General features: G+C 42.6%; 1 protein-coding gene across 1 annotated transcript; it reads left to right on the plus strand.

Moving 5' to 3' along the window:
- Positions 1–2,746: 2,746 nt before the first annotated feature.
- On the plus strand, positions 2,747–17,989 carry T265_06758 (hypothetical protein; the record flags this gene model as incomplete). Its single annotated transcript, XM_009172103.1, has 2 exons — positions 2,747–4,094; positions 17,246–17,989. 2 exons carry the CDS (start codon positions 2,809–2,811, stop codon positions 17,874–17,876), a joined length of 1,917 nt encoding a protein of 638 aa, XP_009170367.1.
- Between the last annotated feature and the right edge of the window lie 2,811 nt (positions 17,990–20,800).

The raw sequence follows: 20,800 nt of genomic DNA on the forward strand, positions 1-20,800 counted from the left end.
GCTTACTTCAGAAAACAATCCAGTGTCATTTGTTTCAATCCACACAGACAGGGAATGACATCATTTGGATTGGAATACTTCTCAACTACTTCCTCTTGCAAGGGTGAAACTAGAGAGGATGTTTGTCAACACGTGCTACTTCACACAAAAAAATGAGCAATAAACACATCGAGATCGACACAGTCTATCGGTCACTACGGGCAAAAGAACTACGCAGTCACGGTACTCTGAACCACATTGGAGGATCAAACAACATGACGACAAACAGCGAAATAACCGGATCAAAGTAGCATAATTACTAAAAATAGAAGGTAACTGAGTCATCGTACCAAGTGAAACAAAATTATTTCTCAAAACAGAAGAAGTTGCCTCCAATGGTGACCCAACTTCCTCAAATCATCGGCCGATGAAGCTGTGACAGCTATAATCACAGTAAAGCAAGTATGAGGTTTTCGCTGCTGATATTGATGATGATGATAATAATGATAGTGATGATGACGTAAGACCTAGATCGATCCCATAGCGTTCTGTTTTGTTGTTTCTTGGTCCGGTAGGACAAGGCAATACCGACAACATAACCCCATGTTTTTGGTAAGCGATCGAGCAGAGCTGGAACCAGCTTCTTGAGCACTTCCTTCGTTAACCTGCCGTACTGATCTAACGGCTGCGGCATGGATTCCATATCTCCTCAGTTTGATTGCAATCAAGGCGATGCATCTTGCATGACTATTCCTTTGACTATCAGCTTAATTCATCCGTATCCCGACGCCCAGCAAACCAACAATTATTGGTCACCTCGGGCTATCTGATCGCCTCCAATATACCTGCAAAGAAGAGAGTGGAATTAAAGCAGGCTGTAATACCACCGCTCAGATTTCCGGTCTGCCTGACCTCAAGAGACCGCCACACAGCCTTGTGGTCTTCATTCGCATGATTGATATAATTATTTTTTAACCACATTTGATTAACCCGGCTTTGGCTTCAAGCAGCCACACACTATGGTGGGAATGCACCTTAGGCTTTCCTTTAAGCATCCCCACTCCATCTCAATCGAAGGACATTGTGCACACTTATTAACTAGTGGACATGCCTGTTTCAGCTGAGGGTCATCTCGCAGTTGCTATTGATCCCTGTGCGCCACCAGAACAAACATTACTTCGGCATCTAGGCCAGCAACTAATCAAGTGCATATAGTGGCCATAGTGACATGATGCCAGAGGGCCAGCTAACAGCATATTCCTGAAACGAAATTGACTGATAAAGTAATGATGGATGTCACCGACTTTTCTGATGGGAAAACAAAGTTGAGCCTGGCGTTGGCTCGATCTGTCCGTATAAGGGGCATTATAAGTGGTCTTAGAATTGGAATAGTTAGGTGGCGAGGTTAAGTAGTCTGCTTTACAGAAGGCAGTGCCTCTACCGTCCAACACAGTTTGGCAGAACTTAGTCGCTTGGGTAGCCCCGGAGGTACAACTGACTGAGGATGTCCAAGTTTCATGCTTGGATGCGTTCCAGCTAGTCTACTTATTTCGCTATCTAGAACATTCTGTCGGATGTAGGAACCTGACCAAGACATGGCTAATGAGAAAGAAAACTGAGGCCACAAGCGGCCATTCCAAATCAGGAGTATCAGTAGCTAAACATGTGGGTGCTCCATAGACTTGCGCTCTGTATAAATGAAATATCTCCTAATGGTAAAACCCGCTAACCAGGGTCTATTAGTGGATGGTACAACCTGATATGCCATGCGAAACTAAGGTAGCAATGAAGCCTTTTGCCCGGATTAGCACATACATACATACATACATACATACAAACATACATACATACATACATACATACATACATACATACATACATACATACATACATACATACATACATACATACATACATTACATAATACATACAAACATACATACATACATACATACATACAAACATACATACATACATACATACATACAAACATACATACATACATACATACATACAAACATACATACATACATACATACATACAAACATACATACATACATACATACATACAAACATACATACATACATACATACATACAAACATACATACATACATACATACATACAAACATACATACATACATACATACATACAAACATACATACATACATACATACATACAAACATACATACATACATACATACATACAAACATACATACATACATACATACATACAAACATACATACATACATACATACATACAAACATACATACATACATACATACATACAAACATACATACATACATACATACATACAAACATACATACATACATACATACATACAAACATACATACATACATACATACATACAAACATACATACATACATACATACATACAAACATACATACATACATACATACATACAAACATACATACATACATACATACATACAAACATTTATGCTACTGGCAAATCTCTCCCTTACGCTATACCATATTTTATAAACCTGCGGGGCCTTCGCAGCCAACATGTGGAGGCCGCCTTACCATGTTCGGGTCTAGCGTAGAGCTCAAGCGTTGAGATGGGATTCGTTGACTGTATTAGCCAGTTTTCTGATCACATTCTCATTCGAGTACCAGCTGACTGGCCTCCGTGCACTTTAACCCAATTGGGCGATGGAGCATCGATATGCAGACAGCTTAAATGATGAGCACGTGACAAACAATCAATGTTATCGAGTTTGCAAATAACCATGCAGCATACGTGAAGAGTTAATACTCCCCCTTATGTGACGGGGTGAACTACAAACGATCGACGATGGGACAACGAAATTCGTCAGCTAGGTTAGAAGTAACCACACCACAATCTGTGCTGCCAGTACGTCGGGAAATCGTCGAAATTGTCTACGACGACGTCGCTGATAGTGAGGGATTCAGGGTAAACGCCACTTCTGGATCATGTGATGTACAGACATACGCTAACGTTTCTAATAATAATCTACACTACCCTTTGAATAGACTGATTGAAACAGATAAATGGAATTTGGGACAAACTTCTAATTCGGAAATTCATCTACACTCATCAAACGGCTGTTCGGTCAAGCCTTTGGAAGAAGCTTCACAACCCACGCCATATGATGTACCGTACAAAACGGACATAAAAAAAGCGTCAGCTGAAATTTCACACAAAGCGGAAGTCGATCGAGTCATAAAAGAGTTGCAAAATACCCATTTGGAGAATGAGCCTTCCAAACCCGAAATATACGAAAAATGCGTTCCGGGAAATACCTACAATCATTTTACTAGGGTGGATAGTGAATCCAGTCTGTTGTCACAAGATAGTGGCAAACCTTTTTCGAAAGACGAAGTTCCCCCAAATACTGGTAGGCATAAAAGTATTTGGCGTCGACTGAAGTTCCATTCCAAGTATTCATCCACCGATAGCATGTGTTCCCAGTTTAACAATACTTTTAGCCAGAACATGAGTGCAATCAAGTCAATTCCAAACAAAATCAACTCGAATCCACCGATGGATTTCCACCCTAACCCTCCTCCCCCTCCTGACGAATGCAGCCTAGAAAAAGCGAATAGTCCTCGACTCGTAGCTGATTTTACACACGATTTAAAACCGACATTGAATGCAGGAGATATGGGACAATTTGAAACTGGTTCAATGAACCTTCATTTTAAACGACAAACCGAAGCATTCACATCTGGTCTGCTCGGAAGAAATAGATCCATGGATTTTGCTACGTCTCATTTGTTCAGTCAACGGACAATAGGTTCACATCGACTTCTGCATAGGGATTGGCGAAATGATTCACGCTTTAACCACGGGTTCGAGCCGGAATGGCACGTCAATAGAAACAACCACAAATGTTCCCTCTCTATTAGATCTTCTACTCCTTCAATCGGCCCCCCAACTCCATCTGGCCTAACAGTAATCACTTTGGATAGGAGTTTCAAACAGAAGGATACATCAAATCCTTTAATAGACACACTTCAGTGGAGCGAGAGAATGTCTACTTTCCCTCCGGCGACGGAAGCGATTCCGGACTGTTTGCAGCTGATGAATTACCAGGATTATATCAAAGTAAAGAGAAGGTAGGTAACAGGCCAAGAACTTTGTTTTGTATATCAAAGCCTGTTTACCAATATTAACTAAGATTTCCACCTATAAATTTGAGGCTACCGTTCATATGTAGACAGACTATTGCTATGTCGAGAGTTATCTCATCGTCATTGTTGACAGCAAGATCAGTGAAGGACACTAGTGTTTCATTGTCGTACAACCGTCACTTTATCTGATTAAAACCCTACAAGGCTTCGAACAAAGATAGGCAATGGAAGAAGACCTAGGGCTTGCCTATCATAGATATCCAAGGTTCCTATCCACCTCCCTCCCCGAACACCCATTCAGAGAGTCGGAATAGAAACCGATAGTACGCACATCAGTGGTGGGCTAAATGCTTTCTCAGTTCCTCCAACCAAGCACAGAGCAAGTCGCATGGAAGATAAGCAATACCATTGATTCTTTTCGACCATTTTCTTTTCGACAGTTGTCGCATTTCTCCCCAAAGTCGATCTACCTTTGTCTTGTCAATTGGCCATGTAAACAACACTGAAAAGGCAGTTAGGTTGCTGTTTATCATCGCTGTATTTCTGTCAATGATGATGACAATGAAGAAACAAAAGATTTCACAGTTTCACAATGCCCCGCGACTCGTATCGGCATATCAAAATTTACGCGGTCACTTCTACCACCGTCTACAAGGTATTGAACTTATGAGTCTCCAGAAAATTCTAAAACACATTTTTTCAGTGTTCTCTTTCACAGCGGATGCAAATAACCATTCCGTTCAACCTCCATGAGAGTAAAGCGGTTACGTGCAATAAGCATTCTAGTTTTTACCATCGTATCCTGCATTGTAACTAATGGCCGATAGAAAACAGGATATCTAAAGGTAATTTGCCTCTGACAGTGTAAAACGAATGTACCAATCCAAGTTTTTCATGCACCTGTCAAATTGGCTAGGGTCGGATGATTAGACCAATCCCGGTTAAATCCACTTGTTTCCACTGATTACTGAAAATTTCTGAAGACGTTCATCTTGTGTGTACATGTCTAGTCCTCTGTTGATGTTGGTTAACAATACTCGAATATCAGTTAACCTATTTACAAGATAATCAGACTATTTATGCTCCAACGAGAATGGTTGCGTAGATGACTGCATACGAAATAATCAAATAATTGCGCGAATAAGAAAATCGATACATCCTTGGTTCGGTAGCGTCTCTACTGCCTCCAATTCATGCAAATGATTCAGTGTAGACTTCGATAGGGCTTGCTATGAGTTCGCGGCTGATGTGAATTTATTTGGCAACTTCCAGCGCAATCTCAAGAAACTGGGCCTGAATTGTTGCTGTACAACTCTTGCTGAGTGTCTTCGGAAATTGACACCTTATTATGGCCATCGGCCTTCCTGTTGCAAAGGCGCCCTACCTCAGGAAGCTCAGGATTCCAGTCACTGTAGCACTTGGCATCAGCTCAAGATAACCGCACGCTTCGTAAGTTGAAACGTGCAATTGCCACGCGAATGCCCCAAGTGCTCATGTCCCTCTACAAGCTATGTGTTCGGTCTTAACTTGAATATTTTGTGCAGGCATGATGCACTAATTGGACAGAAAACATCAATGAATATTAGTTTACCAGATGGCTTGGTTAGAGTGGTGGAGGCTAGGAGAAGGTGAGTATGTCGTCAAAACCAAGTTGGTATGCAAATGAGCGTATTTTGCTACACATACCTCCTTTCCCTCTAGAGTTGGTAAAAAATTAAGTAGCCACCAAAAGTGTTAGCCCCAACGTCTTCAGTGAAGGCTTTTCAACTTGGACTCCGTTCGGAGTAGTTTTTGCCTGGATTACTTCGGACGATTCTGGTTAGCTTCCGACAAAAAGGTCTTGAAGTCTGTTCACAGGTTTGTGAGAACTGTCCAGGGCCGTCTTCTGAAATGATGTTTATTCCTTTCCGTAATTCTGGCGTTTATCTGCGTGCGGAAATCAAGCTCATGCCTCAGTTTCTTTTTCTGCAACAGATATGACTAATATTCAAATATCTGATGTTGCCGCCAGCAGCAGGAAAGTCGTAGGGGTGATTCGTCACGCTCACTCCTCCGCCGATATTTCAACATCAGTTCCAAGGTACTGGTGAGTAGTATGGAGGCTAACAAAGTAAAAGTCGCTTCGACTTGCAGTCGGGATGTCCGATCAGGATACAGGAGCATATTCATCCTAAATGAACCACCAGCCAACCTGCAGTCAGTCGAACTGATGATATACTGTGGAGCAGAACGCTCGTGACTTATTCGTGTCATGGCCTCTGTTCCATGCAAAATACTTTGTTGAAAGTACACTTCCTATGAATTTTAGATTCGAAATAACTTTAAAATGTCGAAATCACTTCCGATGCCAAATCACGTCCGATGAGTGTTTTTTAAATCTTTGTAGATTAAAAAATTGAGGAACTTCGGGGGGAGCATAAGTTATCCAAAGCAATAAAGCAATTTTTTTTCATTTTGCCTTCATTAGAACTCACGCTAGTCACTTTCTACCGGAAAAATGGAATTCTGGACTAAACTTTTACGTGGCTTTTCCGACAGGACAACTTTGACTCGCGCAAGAATTACAGGTTCGGTAAAAAATAACTCTTAATGATTCGTGCTTATCTGGAAATTCTTCGTGCCCTAGTATGAACCCTCATTTCATGCTAACAGTTGGAATTCATCTGAATTAGACCACTGTGTGACATACAGCTCCAAAGCAGAAACATGAACGACTGAACACATCGCACTTGGACAGTCTCTACTCAACTTTGAAAGCTAATAAAGCCGATGATTATTTCGACCGTATCTGTCAGTATCTCGAAACAAACAGTGTATCGTTCAAAATTATTCCAAGAAAAGAAAAGAAACCACCCTCTATAAGGTACCACAAACCTGTAAGCTTTTCCTCTCAACTAGGTACAGTTTTAGAGGTTGTTCTCCACTTAGAAAATTCTACTCATGGATACCAAACCTATGTATCATGAGGCACTTTTAGAGGTGTTCAGTGCTGTAACATCTTGCATGGGTAGTTCACAGAAATGAAAACGTTCGCTCCATAGATGAACTTATCACACTGCATAGGTTGCGCTGGCTTGGCCACGTACTGCGTATACCAGTCGACCAATTTCTTCAAACGGCTCTTTACGCACAATCACGTGAAGGGTGGAACAGAGCCATAAGCGGTCAAATAACGACTTGGCAGTGAAGTATAAAAACCATTACCAGCAAACTCAGCTGCGCTGGTCATTGCTGTTTTCCTGGAGGGGGACCCCTGGACGGGCCACATCAATGGTTAGTGACATTGCCAGACATGGTCTAGTCGCGCCCTCAATGGCGCTTGTGCATTCAAGCTGTTGCCTTCAATGCACAGTTCCCTTTCCCATTCCACCACTTGGCAGTCCACCTACAGTGCTGTATAACGGCTCTTTACGCACAATCACGTGAAGGGTGGAACAGAGCCATAAGCGGTCAAATAACGACTTGGCAGTGAAGTATAAAAACCATTACCAGCAAACTCAGCTGCGCTGGTCATTGCTGTTTTCCTGGAGGGGGACCCCTGGACGGGCCACATCAATGGTTAGTGACATTGCCAGACATGGTCTAGTCGCGCCCTCAATGGCGCTTGTGCATTCAAGCTGTTGCCTTCAATGCACAGTTCCCTTTCCCATTCCACCACTTGGCAGTCCACCTACAGTGCTGTATTTACGCACTAATTTATCAGTTCCCGCCTCCAATGCGCAGCTACTTAACCCACCTCTCCGAATCATCAATGAACGAAATTGCGGCAGCTACAACCACTGTACGACAAGTACCTGTTTATTACAGCTAACAGTAACGATGATGGTGATAATAATAATAATAATAATAATAATTAGGTAGGAGCCGTTATACATTCCGCTTCATCAAGCTTGCTCCCGTCAATTAACGACTCTGCTATGGGATTTTCACCAGTGATAGAAGGCCTGGATCCAGAAGCATTGGTGACAGGGTTTCGGTGCAGCACACCCTTAGACTATGCCACTATTTACACCAAACTATTTGGTTGTATGATTGAACTAAGGCTAAGCTGGTAATTAGCATCAACATCAGAACCTCACTGAAATCAGCATCTCTCACGTGTTAGACCCAACCATTATGCCATCACTGGTGGATCTACACAGCAATACTTGCGGCTATCGCACATAGCGTTCTATTAACTTCTTCAACTATCCATATTTGAAGTTGATGTTCGTATCTACGTCTGGACGAATTCTGATCATATAAAAGCACACCAATTCATTTAAGCCACAAATGTAGCTAATCAATCGACATATGCTTGTCAAAATACCACACAAGGATATTTTACTGCCTGATCGTCTTTTGGTATCCTTTGACACCCCTTGCCGGAGACTACCGGAGAAAATAACGCGAATTCCCCTTCTCCCTGTAAGCTCATTTATCAGGTACTGTGAAATCTGGAGACATAAGAAAATGTACTCAGTAAAGCTCGCTAAACTTTAGGTGAAGAAATCGTAACTGATAATTATCAAATCTCTATCCGGCATCAATCGATTAGTAGCTCATGTTTGAACAGTGTCGCAAAATAATAAAACTTTTATGTGAGAAGTAGTCTGTCGACCAGATGGTCATTACGTACCCACATGATGTGGTTCCCGTGATTGGAAGATGAGTGGAACTATGCCCCGCCTGAGTGAGAAACAGTCAAACTACTTGGTGAGCCGCCCTGGTTTAGTCCCCAACTACTGGCAGGAAGGTCGCAGGTCTGAAACTGATTTTCCTGAGACGAACGGCGCTGATGCAACCGTCATGGCTACTGCAAATCGACCATCCTAACGAGTTCCAATGAAATTAAAAAGGACCTGAACTTATCAGCCAAGCTTACTGAGTATGTACTGGGATACACTTGGAAGGCTCTGACTACGCGCTGACAGAGGTACACTTTGGATATCCTTACACTTGGATAATGCTTCGGGTGAGAACATACGAAGCAGTGGTTACGAATGCGAGCCACTCTGACAGGTGGGTTATTATTCCATATTCAGTTTTTATATGCAAGCTCTTATGCAGCAAATTCATTTGTGCTTCTTTTGGACTGGAAATAACGAATGGAGTGCTTTTTATGTGACTGATAGGGACAACTGACTAGGCTAGTACTAAGTGATCTTCGTCACACATTTCAACAATTGTTTCATTATGAAGACTTTATTTGACTGATAAAACGAAGCATGAATTTCAACACTGATATTGTTACCAGTGATCTTTACCATCATCCTCATCAACAAAGGTGTCATCGTTACTGTCTTCACCTTACCACATCCACCAAACCAACAGCATTGCCGAGGTCCTATGTTTTCGGTACGTCATAAATATGACGCAAATCCGAAGTTAGAAAGAACGACAACCTCAAAAGCAAGGTACGTTTGGGACACCAAAAAGGAACCGATTAAGTGTACAATTGGAATGCTGTAAAACAACCAAAATGAAGGCCTGGAACAATATGGACCCCGGTTCACCGTTAGATATGTCGTGCATACAACAACCCGATCTTTCCCCAGTCCGTTGTGTGCTCTTACGTCAAGTGCGCCGTAATCTTCACAGTCTGGCTTCAGCAATGTCGCTCTTCTCACTGATGGATGACTCGATAAGGGTTTTGGCAGGACTCTTCTCCCAGTTGAAAAAGTCGAGTCAAAGGATCGTGCAGCCTGAATCAAAATGCTTGTTAGGGGACAGGCAAATGTGTACGGACATCTGTGAAATGAATGTGAATGCTTTATCGCATGGTGCCCCAGCAACCAACAAGGCTTTCAGCAAGTACTTGTTATCCTTGATCAATATACCTTCATTCACAGTAGTGAGATGTGAAAAGCAGACACTCTTGGTGCGATTTACTGCATGTAAGGAACAACGTAACCAACGTCAGACGAAACACTGTGTAGTTTTTCCTGACAAGGAATTTACTACCCACTCGAATGAGGGTCAGCCTTTTAAGGAAGAGTGTGCACCTGTCGAAAAAATTATGACGTGTATCAACTCGTTGAGACTGTAAAATTTCCTTCATTTGATACACACTGCAGAAACTGCGAAATAGACAGTCACATTCCTAGCAGATTCTTCACAACTAAATTGATCACCAATTCACCAAGACAGACCTTGACCGAGATAGTCGCATGAATGCCTGTCCAAAATTCTAATAAACACGGTGCGATGTACGCAAATTGGCTTTCACAGAAGATACTTAGGAGTAGGTAGAAGAAGTACAGTTGGTATGGTTTGTCACAGACACGAAACATGGTGCAGTAAGTGGCGAGAGAGCATTTCATTCTTGGGTTTCAACCAAAACAATGTGGTAATCTTGGTCACACGACGGCTGAAATCCAGGTTGATGAACAAGTGTGTCACACTCTCCGATCTCCATCTTCAAAAGGATTTGTGTGAACTTGATTTAATCGCATCAGTTATCCTCAAATTTTAGCCTGGCAAACTGCTATCTTACCCAGAACAAGCTAAAAACTGGGTTTCTACCAATCACTACATAAGTCCATACGTCATCATGTTGAAAATGATTCTGAATCATTTTAAATCAGGTTGTACATAAATGGGCGTGAGCCACGCACAAAGAATACTAATTGGTTCCAGTCCGTCGATAATTATTCTGAGGTCGCTAAATGAAATAGTCCCGCGGATTTACTGTCTTAATTTCGCAGACGTCTTACGGCTGTGGGTCTCGTGAAAACTTGCTGAACTCAAGCATGTGCAAGTGGATGTCTGCCAATGTCGTTCTATCATTTGCACTGTTCTATGGAGCTAAAATCCAGAAGAGTGTTTGGTAGTGCCTCAGCCACCTGAACAACAGTGGTCTCAAAATAACGTCAAAGTGACCAGATGGAAAACATTGTGAAAATACCATCTTCAACAGCACAGGACGCATCGTGTCGTTCCTCTCCGCAAAACCAACTAGTTCACCCAAATTTACTTTACCTTCTAGTCTGATTATCTGTAAATCCATAAGCAGCTCAGGGGAAGGATAATTTCTCTCTGAGAAGTCATCACTTTAGGGGCCAGTCATTCCGTGCCCACATGATGTAGTTTCCCTGATTGAAGGATGACTGATACTTCGTCCTGTCTAATTGAGAACAAATCACACTGCTGATCAGCCACTCATGATCAAAGGTTAGGCCTCCAGTCATTAGCCGAAATTCGAGAGTTCAAATCTCTAAGTTTCGCGAGATTCACATTGTTGATGAATCCCAACAAGGATGAAACAGCTGTCCAGTTCTTCTTGGCTTTTCAGCACAGACTAGCTTCACTGACAAGATGAAGTTTTATTGGATCTTGAAAGATCCCCTTACGTTACCATGAGTCCATAGAATCCCAACGTCTCACAGTATGTCCGGTTGTCTCTTATTACAGCTCATCAGTAAGACATATTCCTGGCCGTGTCGGGGACATGGAACGTTAGGCGAAAGTGGTACCACTACTCATCTTGCACATATTGGACTCCTTACGTTTCACGTCTGAGCAGGCGAAAGTGTTCGCTCTTGGGCAATAAGCTTGGGCTCGAAAGATGACCTAACAACTGCCCTGGTTGTGCCTATTGGTTGAACTCCCTATCAGGAATTTCTAATCAGGTATCACGCTGGACAGTCTGAAACCTGCTGGACTATTCATTCATTGACTTTGGTGGCTACAGGATCACAGGAGTAAACCGACTGATACAGCATCAGGTTTAGCTATAATCAGTGGATTTGACCGTAATGGCCGTTCCTAGTTGCTCGATCTTGGAACAGCTGAGTCGTGTTGCCTAAGTATATCACATGCAGACGAATGAAAGTAGGGTACCCCGATCTGATTATAATCTACCCAGTTGTACTGGAAATCGAATACATAACTTGCTCAGTCGATTTCTAGAAACCGGAGCGTTTATCCTAAATAGGCTTGGCGGCGTGTTTTTAAAACTTAGCTGCTCCTTGGATTTGTAGTACCGGAATATTTACCGTCTTGGAACTCACAAGTGTTTACAAAGTTCTTATTTTCCGGGGTTTTACAACCAGACTCTCACTGGCAGACACTTAGTTGGGATTTATGTTTCAGAGGATTTCGAAACGCTCAATTTAACTTGCGATTTTCGTTTGCTCCAATGAAACAGCTAGCCGCAGTTTACGTAAGCAAAAGGGCGCATCACCGAGTCTTAATAGGTGTGTTCGAAAGTAAACTTCAATTTTGGATGGACGTTGTTAGACGCTTCCAAATTCGACGTGAGGACATTGGTTCTGTCGTGCCTATGTGAACTCTCATAAACGTATCCCAGCTGAGTGTTTGAGGAAGATAGTCATTCTGCAATCATCGTACACTCTACTGCAGGCATGATTGCTTCGTGCAGAATAAACTCGTTTCATGTGATTGATTTGTGACTCATTCATTCATGGTAAAGGTCCAAAACAAGAGTGCTCGGTGTGCTCACTAAACGGATCTTGCCAGTTTTCCAGATGTAAAACAATTCTCCAACTATATTTGTAAGCCGGAGTTGATTAAATTGGAACACATTGTGGAACAACGAACCCGGATGACTTCTGGTACGGAAGAAGTTGGTAGTCCCATGGAGATTAATCTCTGTGCGAAAGCCACTCACAAACGATACCGCGGTAGATAAATTGGCAGTTTTTTTTTCGGAAACGCTGTTGGGATCTCGTTTTCTCTGCAGCGAGAGAAGATGACAGGTCATGTTAAAAATGGGACAATGGTAAGACGCTAAATTGACTGTGTGAAATGTTCAAAGCCGCAGTCATTTGCGGTAGATCACTGTCATTATCCCATTAAAATACAGCCTCTTAACCGAAAACGCAGAAACCGTTGAGACGTACATAGTTCTCAACTGGTTTGAGTTCAACCCCAGCTGGTTGCTTTATGTTAGAACGTCCATTTCTTCGTCTGACCATCTCCGTATATATGCATCATATTGTTGTCTTCGATGAAGCATGCCGATTAAAAACACTCATGAGAAGGTTGTCGGAACAGATTCCGCTTTGACTGGCCATAGGTTCTACATGGACAAACGTCTGCTCCATCTAAGCGCCTCTAGTGAAGACGGAGTGACTGAATGGCTAAAACACATTCACCTTCTTGAGCGCTGAACTGTTGCACACAATTAGGTGTTTGAAGATTTCACATACCGAAGCTAGTCAGTATTCCCCAGCACAAAGAAAGTTTGAATGTAAAGAGCTTTGTGTAAATTTGGTTTGAATTTGATCTCAGTCGATTAAACCCGTTCACTTTCACGTTCATTTTTGCAAAGCCGGTTGAATACGTAGCACTGCATTATTGCTTTCCACTGATCTGTATTCAAGCCACAAAACTGTGGTTGGTGTGATCATCATGAGACTCACTTCCAAGTTTGAATGATAGAGCTTTGTGTAAATTTGGTTTGAATTTGATCTCAGTCGATTAAACCCGTTCACTTTCACGTTCATTTTTGCAAAGCCGGTTGAATACGTAGCACTGCATTATTGCTTTCCACTGATCTGTATTCAAGCCACAAAACTGTGGTTGGTGTGATCATCATGAGACTCACTTCCAGACTTCCTCATGTTGGTGGTGTACCAGTGGATTCCATTCAAGCCTCTTCAGCCCCAAAGTTGTCTTCCAGTGAATAATTTATAGCATCTGTGTTTTTGGAGCTTCCTTGTACATTCTTGAACACCGCACACGATTACATACTCCCTCAGTCTGATTCAATTCAAAACAACGCTTCGAAAAGTTCACAGTCTTGACGACGACTGACCCCATTGGAGATACAAGGTAGCTATCGTCACCATTGGTCAATGATCAGGTCGCCAAATCTGTCATGGAGTTGAACATCTTCCTTCACCACCAGTGCGCAAAGATAGCTACTAATGTTTCGACATGCTGACAACATCACACAGAATTCTGCATGCATGTCTGTGCGTCAAAGACAGTACTCCCTCACGCTTTTTTATAATAGGGATACGAAGAGTAGCGGCTCAGAAGAATCGACCTTGTATTCTGCGCGGATTTAGATCGCAGCTTAAAGAAATGAACTACCCGTCTGGAGGCAGTTCATGAGATTCCGTCAAACTTGAACCCATATTGAACTAATATAAATGAGAGATTCAGCTAAATTCAGCTAAGTTTCCTATTAAAACACAATCCGTGTTCAAATGAGAGTCATTGTCGAGTGAACCACTTCTTCAGTATAGAGAATTGTAATCAGCAGTTAGGGGTGAATATTTATGTTGTTTGTGGTCTAACAGTATAGCAGTGGGTACCATCATCATCGACAGCAGGACATCAGTATTCAACACCGATGTTTCACTGCCGTACAACCATGAGTTATTTGAAAGCCTCATTGTGAAGAAAAGAATAAAGGTGGATGGGGGAAGGACTTAGTGCTAGCGTAACACAATCATTCCGAGGTGCTTACACCTCCAGACATTCACTCAGGCAATCTGGACAGAAACTGACAACAAGAACGCCACTGACATCGGTTGGCAGCCATATGTTGTAGTGTCTCCAACCAGGCACAGTGAGGATCACGCGGTCCCCATCCTGGAAGGCGAGTAGCACCGACGACACCCAAGCGTTTCGTGATCTCCTTCATACTCCTCTGCCAATTCAAGGTTTGGCCACCTCTCTGTTTACGCCACTCTGAATTGGGCATGGAAAACACCACTCTCTTCGACAAACGATGGTTCCGCATACGCAACACATGTCCCAACCAACGCAGCTTCTGGGTCTGGACACATTATTCAATGGAAGTACCAGTTACATAACCGAAAACGCGCTTTCTATCTGCACCGTTACGGATTCGCCGACACCAACCCACACGAGCTATGGTTCTGAGACAACGATTGTCGCTACCTTGTGGCTACCTTCATGGGTTCAATAGGTCTTATCCTATATACAAGAGTAACTTTCACCTCAACATGCTTCCAAGCTTGATTCACTTTATGATGCCTGGTGATTGTATTACCTACGAATTCAAGTATTCCGAGTGATCTGGAGACCGAGGTATTCAAACAGTTCTACTGTGCATAATATTAACACAGGTGGCCTCCGAATAGACATAAATACATTCAACGGAAATGACAAAATTACCAAGATCGGTTCTTTTCTTAACAAATTCACTATCCTCTGTCAGTACTTTGAGAGCCATTGTGTGCAGCGATGCAAAACATCAGGTCGTGCCGACAAAATGAATGGAACCTTGTACGCATTTGCTCAAGAATGAAAGGTAAAACAATTACGGATCGCTGACAAGGAGCAAGTGGATGAAACAAGAAGTTGGTCATTTTTATCCTCCCGAATATTCTTTTCACAGTGGACATTTTTTGTTCTTCTGCAAGCAGTTGCTACTCGAATAGGTTTGCTTTCTTATTCAGTCATATTTAACCTAAGTTTTTATCCATTTAAATGGCTTGCAAAGCATTTAGGCTCTTTCGGGATGATATGCCCTGATGTCAGTGCTGTCAGAGGTCTGCAGCCTGATCACTACATTTTCCCAATCTATAAGTTTCCATGTGACCTTTAAGTAAGCAAGTATTCTATAAACTAATAAGAAGAGCAATGCTTTATCATCAAGTGAGTTTATTCTAAGTACATCTGTCCCCAACAAGAAGACCTATTGTCGAGGTTTTTTGATGTGCGGATCACTCCAACTAATTCTGTTATTTATTGACCTCCCGACAAACACAGCCGCCAAATACTTTCAGAAAACTCATTTTGCGTAATCAGATGTATAATTCTACAAACTCCCAGGTAATTACCACATACATTCATTCGTAAGGATGCTTGAATTAGCCTCATGGTTACCCTTCCGCTCAACTCCGTGCAGCATGGACAAACGAAATGCATTCAACCGTTGAATAGGAGTAGCCGTACTTCCCCTGAAGGCAACAGTTAGAGATAAGAGCGAAACCAGTCACTGTCGACCGGTATTTTTGCTTATGAATTGACAGCGGCACTCATATCCTTATTGTTCTAACACCCCTCTTGATATGAGAAATGAAGTACAACGGGTTAATACGGCAATAGGTGCAACACTATCCAGGAACGTAATGGAAACCGCTGCGGACTATGCCTCAGGTGCCATGGAGACGGTGCGCCAGAACTTTGTGTAGCTAATTTGCACAAATGAAGTTTTATCTCTTCCATCGCACTTCTGACTTGGTGACCCACTCATGCTTACGAGTGCGTACACAGCAAGAAACATTTCACAGCGCTGAATTCAAGCTCATCTAGCGGGAATCTAATGAAATACCAAAACACAGCAAAACGGGGTTTTTCCTCACCTATTTAGTATCAAACAGAAAGAGTTTTCAAACAAATCTCTATTCACAGATGTCAGTGTTCATCCTACTTAACCACAATGAACCCCATAGAACAGGATAGCAGCAACCTAAGAGAGGAGAGTTAGAATGAATCTTGTGAGAAGCCCTTTCGTAGCTTACAGTAGCTTAAAGTGAAAAAATAACTTTTCTGAGATCTTTCAAGAACAGAATTGTAATATGACGACCATGTCGATTAAACATCCGTGAGCGGCTGCTCAATTTGTTCCAATTTGTTTTACTGTATACACAAGTTTTCAAAGCCTGAGATAATACGGACTAAGACTGAGAACAGTACGACAGCAGTTTGTGCAGACAGCATAGGACCTTGGAAACCACCAGTCGATAACCGCACACTTAGACCTGTCACCAAAATTTTCCATCAGAATATATCTTGAGTGACATCCGTCCAAAATTAGTTCTGTATGTTTGGATTGATCGAATGACTGAGCTGATACGAATGGTGCTTTTGAAAACTCTATTAAAAGGTCGTGAGAAAATAAATAAATTTCATAGATTATTTTCACCCAGTCGTCCAAGTGAAGGACAAGTGAAAACTTGTGTAAGACTGGTAGTGGAGCACAATGAAGTTGACCGGCTCGTTACCCGTGAAGCCCTTTTTAATGGAATGTCTCTTCCAAGAAATACACGCTGTCCTGCCACGGAAACGAAGGAGCTAACCGTTATTGATGTCTGAGTAATTCTCTTATCACTGATTTCTTCCCCATCCCCCTGAAATAAGGCATCCTGTTTATTAGCTGTGCTGATAATTAAACATAACAAACTGACAATTACTTAATTTTACATTTTAAGGTCAAGTACGCGGAGAAAGGCAGACATTTTCATTGGAGGCAACGTGACAAATCCCAGAAAAACAACAAAGCGACTTACTCATACGTCCAACTTCAGCCGCTCTCTATCGTCCAAGACTATCAATTCACTTCCAAATGCCACACAACTGCAAATTTATAGTTACCAATTTTGGGTTCGTTCCGGACCGTCTGTTGAAAGAGTTTTCCATAATCCCCGAGACCGCCGAATCGAATCGATCGGACGACTATCCGATTGTCGGATTCGGTTGACCACGCAGATTAGACGCAGTCCGAAAGGATTTGCCCAGCGCCTGGTCAGCGTTATTGCACCGAACGCCGACGCTTTACGCAAATGCTGTAAAATGTTTGATGACAAATTCCCGCAGTTTTTTGCGACATCCGGTGGTTTGTTTTTCGATCAAAACAGTATGGTCCAACATGTTTCCTGCCCAGGTTTACAACAGCAGATTTGTACTTTACCTGAGAGTCAGGTCGGAGAAGGGACGGTCAATGGCCAATTTGGACTTAACATACACGAAATGCGAAATTCGGTTGATCGAATCAATATAAACAAGCCAGACTATTGCATTGTTCCACGGAATATCTGTCAACGCTTCCCAGGGTTTCGGTAACACAACTGAACCTTTTGAAACATCAAACTTCATGATTGCTATATTCCTGAACTTGAAAAATGTTAGTCCAAAACCTACAGACCAATATTATCGTGTAAACCATGAAGGCTCTGAAAACAAATTTTTATGGCGCCAGTTCCAATTAAATTGGCTCTCATAAACAACGATTTTTTACCCGCCATAAACTATGGGGGACATCATGCAGCTCAAAATTTGTTTAACTGTTCCCAGGGTCATTTCCATACAACACTAGCTTGTAAATAAGTCTCGTATTCGTTTGTAGGACACACACCAAATGCAGCTCTCGAAAATTCGTCATGGCGAGGCATCTTGGTGATGAGATAGATAATGGATCCCGTTTAAAGAGGTTTGCACAACCCTTGGTGTTTCTCCATCCACTGCAAACCAAGTGCATGACCTTGTTAAACAAATATGAATAAAATTTCACACACTACTCGTGGGGCCGCTGAAAACTCTTCTGCAACCCACAACCGGTGTTACCGTTCTTGGGGTTCATCGGGTAAGCTCATTCCCCAAGTTTCCATCAATTTTACTCAAGCCCAAACTGCAAGGAATGAACAGAAAAGCCCATTTGCAAACCAGGGAAACCCAGCTGAATCGTTTGTTTAGGAAGAAGATCACAAACAACAGATTCGGTAGGACATCACTTGAAAACTAAATCGGTATGCGAATGAGGGTACTTCGTTAAATATGAACAAGGTTTAATTCTCCGTTCGAACGATTAGAAAATATCACCAACAAATCACTTGCCACAGCTTTTTCACCACTAATTTCATGCACTTGGTTTGCCTCAAGTGCTGCCATGAAGGTACCACGCCAGAACGAACCGAAAATAGACTTCTTATGGCTCGATCAGTTTGTTCTTTTAGGTTTGGGTTGACCGTTATGCATACGAAATAAAGACGTAATTTTGGGATGACTTTAAATACGCGTGTGAAATTAACTGGGGACGATTAAGTCAGGAAGAGTGACCGAATAAGTCAGATTAAAATTAAACGAGTTAAGCACGAAAGGGTGTACCAACCAAACACAATTCTTTCTGGTTTGAAATGAAACGGAACTTACTCGTATTTTTTTAGCTGAAAGCCTGAATTTGGCAGTTATTTCTGGAAGATACTGTCCAGCTCCCACAGCTGATATCCGCAATTCAATTTATTTTGTCATCGCACAATAGTCTGCGATACTACGAAAAGCAAAAAATGTGTGATATTTTTGAATAAGCAAACAGTGGTTGAGCTGATTACCTCAGTACTGCACACTCGCTTCTAGTGCAGCAGGATGACAGGGTTTGATATCCTCCCAAGTCACCGGGCAAAATGATTAGTGCTTGAATGGATACCCGTTGACAGTCGCTTCTTTTCAGTTCGTCCGGCAACGTATGTAAAGCAGTCTCACAAGCATGAATTTGATCGTTGTCTGTTTGTCGTGTCTGCTTACACCCCAACTGAGTTCAGCCCTGTCGAAGGCAGGTCATATGACGCCCTGTTGCGGCGAGCTAAAAGTTGAGATATCATTGTGGTTGCCAGAGACTAGAATGCACAGGCAGGAAGGCTTAGTGGGTCTGAGACTCAATTTGGCAGTCGACGTGATTTGACTCGGTAAGTACGGACAATGACAGGCGAGTGCTTCAGTCGTATGCTGACCGAAGTATGTTTTTAAGCAATATAACTTCCGAACTAGCCGAAGTCGTCTGACCACTTGGTGTCCTCCAACAGCTTGCCGGTTACGAACTTGAGTCGATCACTAACTTACTGTCACTCGTTTTCAAACACATTTGTGGGTTCCGCCCACGCGTTCGTCCGGAGTGGCTTCTTCCATTTCCTAGGACCGCGTAAGCTGCGGACAAAAAGCTTAGAAACTGAGAGACTGACAGGTGAATTTAGCACAATCGTCTTCTGGAGCTTTTTTTCAACTGCTCCGTCATCAGACGTGAAATCGTGCTGGAACGAGATTATCACATATTTGCACACTGCTGAGAGTTTTGCCTGTGATGACGCTCAAGCACTGAATATCAGGCGGAACAATGGTGCTGTTTGAATACCGGATAAATGTCCCCGCCGGTCCCGAACATAATATGGCCCGACGAATTATCAGACGTCAAGTGAAAGTGAACGTTGTCGCCGACTGTAAAGCCTGATCGGTTCGGAATGCTAAAGAAATGGAAGAGGTCTTAAAAGCCTGGAGTGCCCGAAGATTGTTTCAGTTGACCCGTGTGACCGGCCTTCAAAAACCACTTACCAGCGAAAACATTCAGGATCAGAGTGCAGCCAACATCTTCGACCGATGGGACCGAATACTTTGAACAATAGTTCTCATGACCACCAGCTGCCACTCATCTGGACCCTAAGGCTGAAACAGAACCTGGAACTCTCTACGGCCCCCGAGGTTTGTGACTGCATATGTTCTCCCCATCACCACTGAGCTCCTAATCAGGATAACCCCTCACCCGCTTATTCAAAGATGGGGGTGAAGTCCTCAGTCACCCCTTGTCTGATCAGTTTGCCTGCATTGGAGAAGTGTATACTATTCCAGACACCTGGAGGAAATCGGCGATAGTGCCCATTTTAGGAAATGGAATCGTAGGTAGCAGGGTAATCAGCGAGGAATCAGGTTGATCCTTGTCGTAACGAGACTATTGGCGCTACTTGTCCTTCGTTGTTTTATGATGGCTTATGAAACTGTGATTCGAGGGTAGCAGGTTTTATTCCGGCCTAGCAGTGGTTACTTTGATCATATCTTCACATAAAACACTAGCCAAACTTCTAGTATTCCCGGGTTTCCAAGGCGCAAACTGATCCAGTTGACTGGTCTGTTCATCTTTACACACCTTCGCAGCAAACAGTGCCGCGGACGTTTCTGAACATAATGACTTCTTTATATTCGCAGACTTCCTGGCGTATGGA

The sequence above is a fragment of the Opisthorchis viverrini genome (genome assembly GCF_000715545.1).
Source record: "Opisthorchis viverrini unplaced genomic scaffold opera_v5_146, whole genome shotgun sequence".
Classification (NCBI taxonomy): Eukaryota; Metazoa; Platyhelminthes; class Trematoda; order Opisthorchiida; family Opisthorchiidae; genus Opisthorchis; species Opisthorchis viverrini.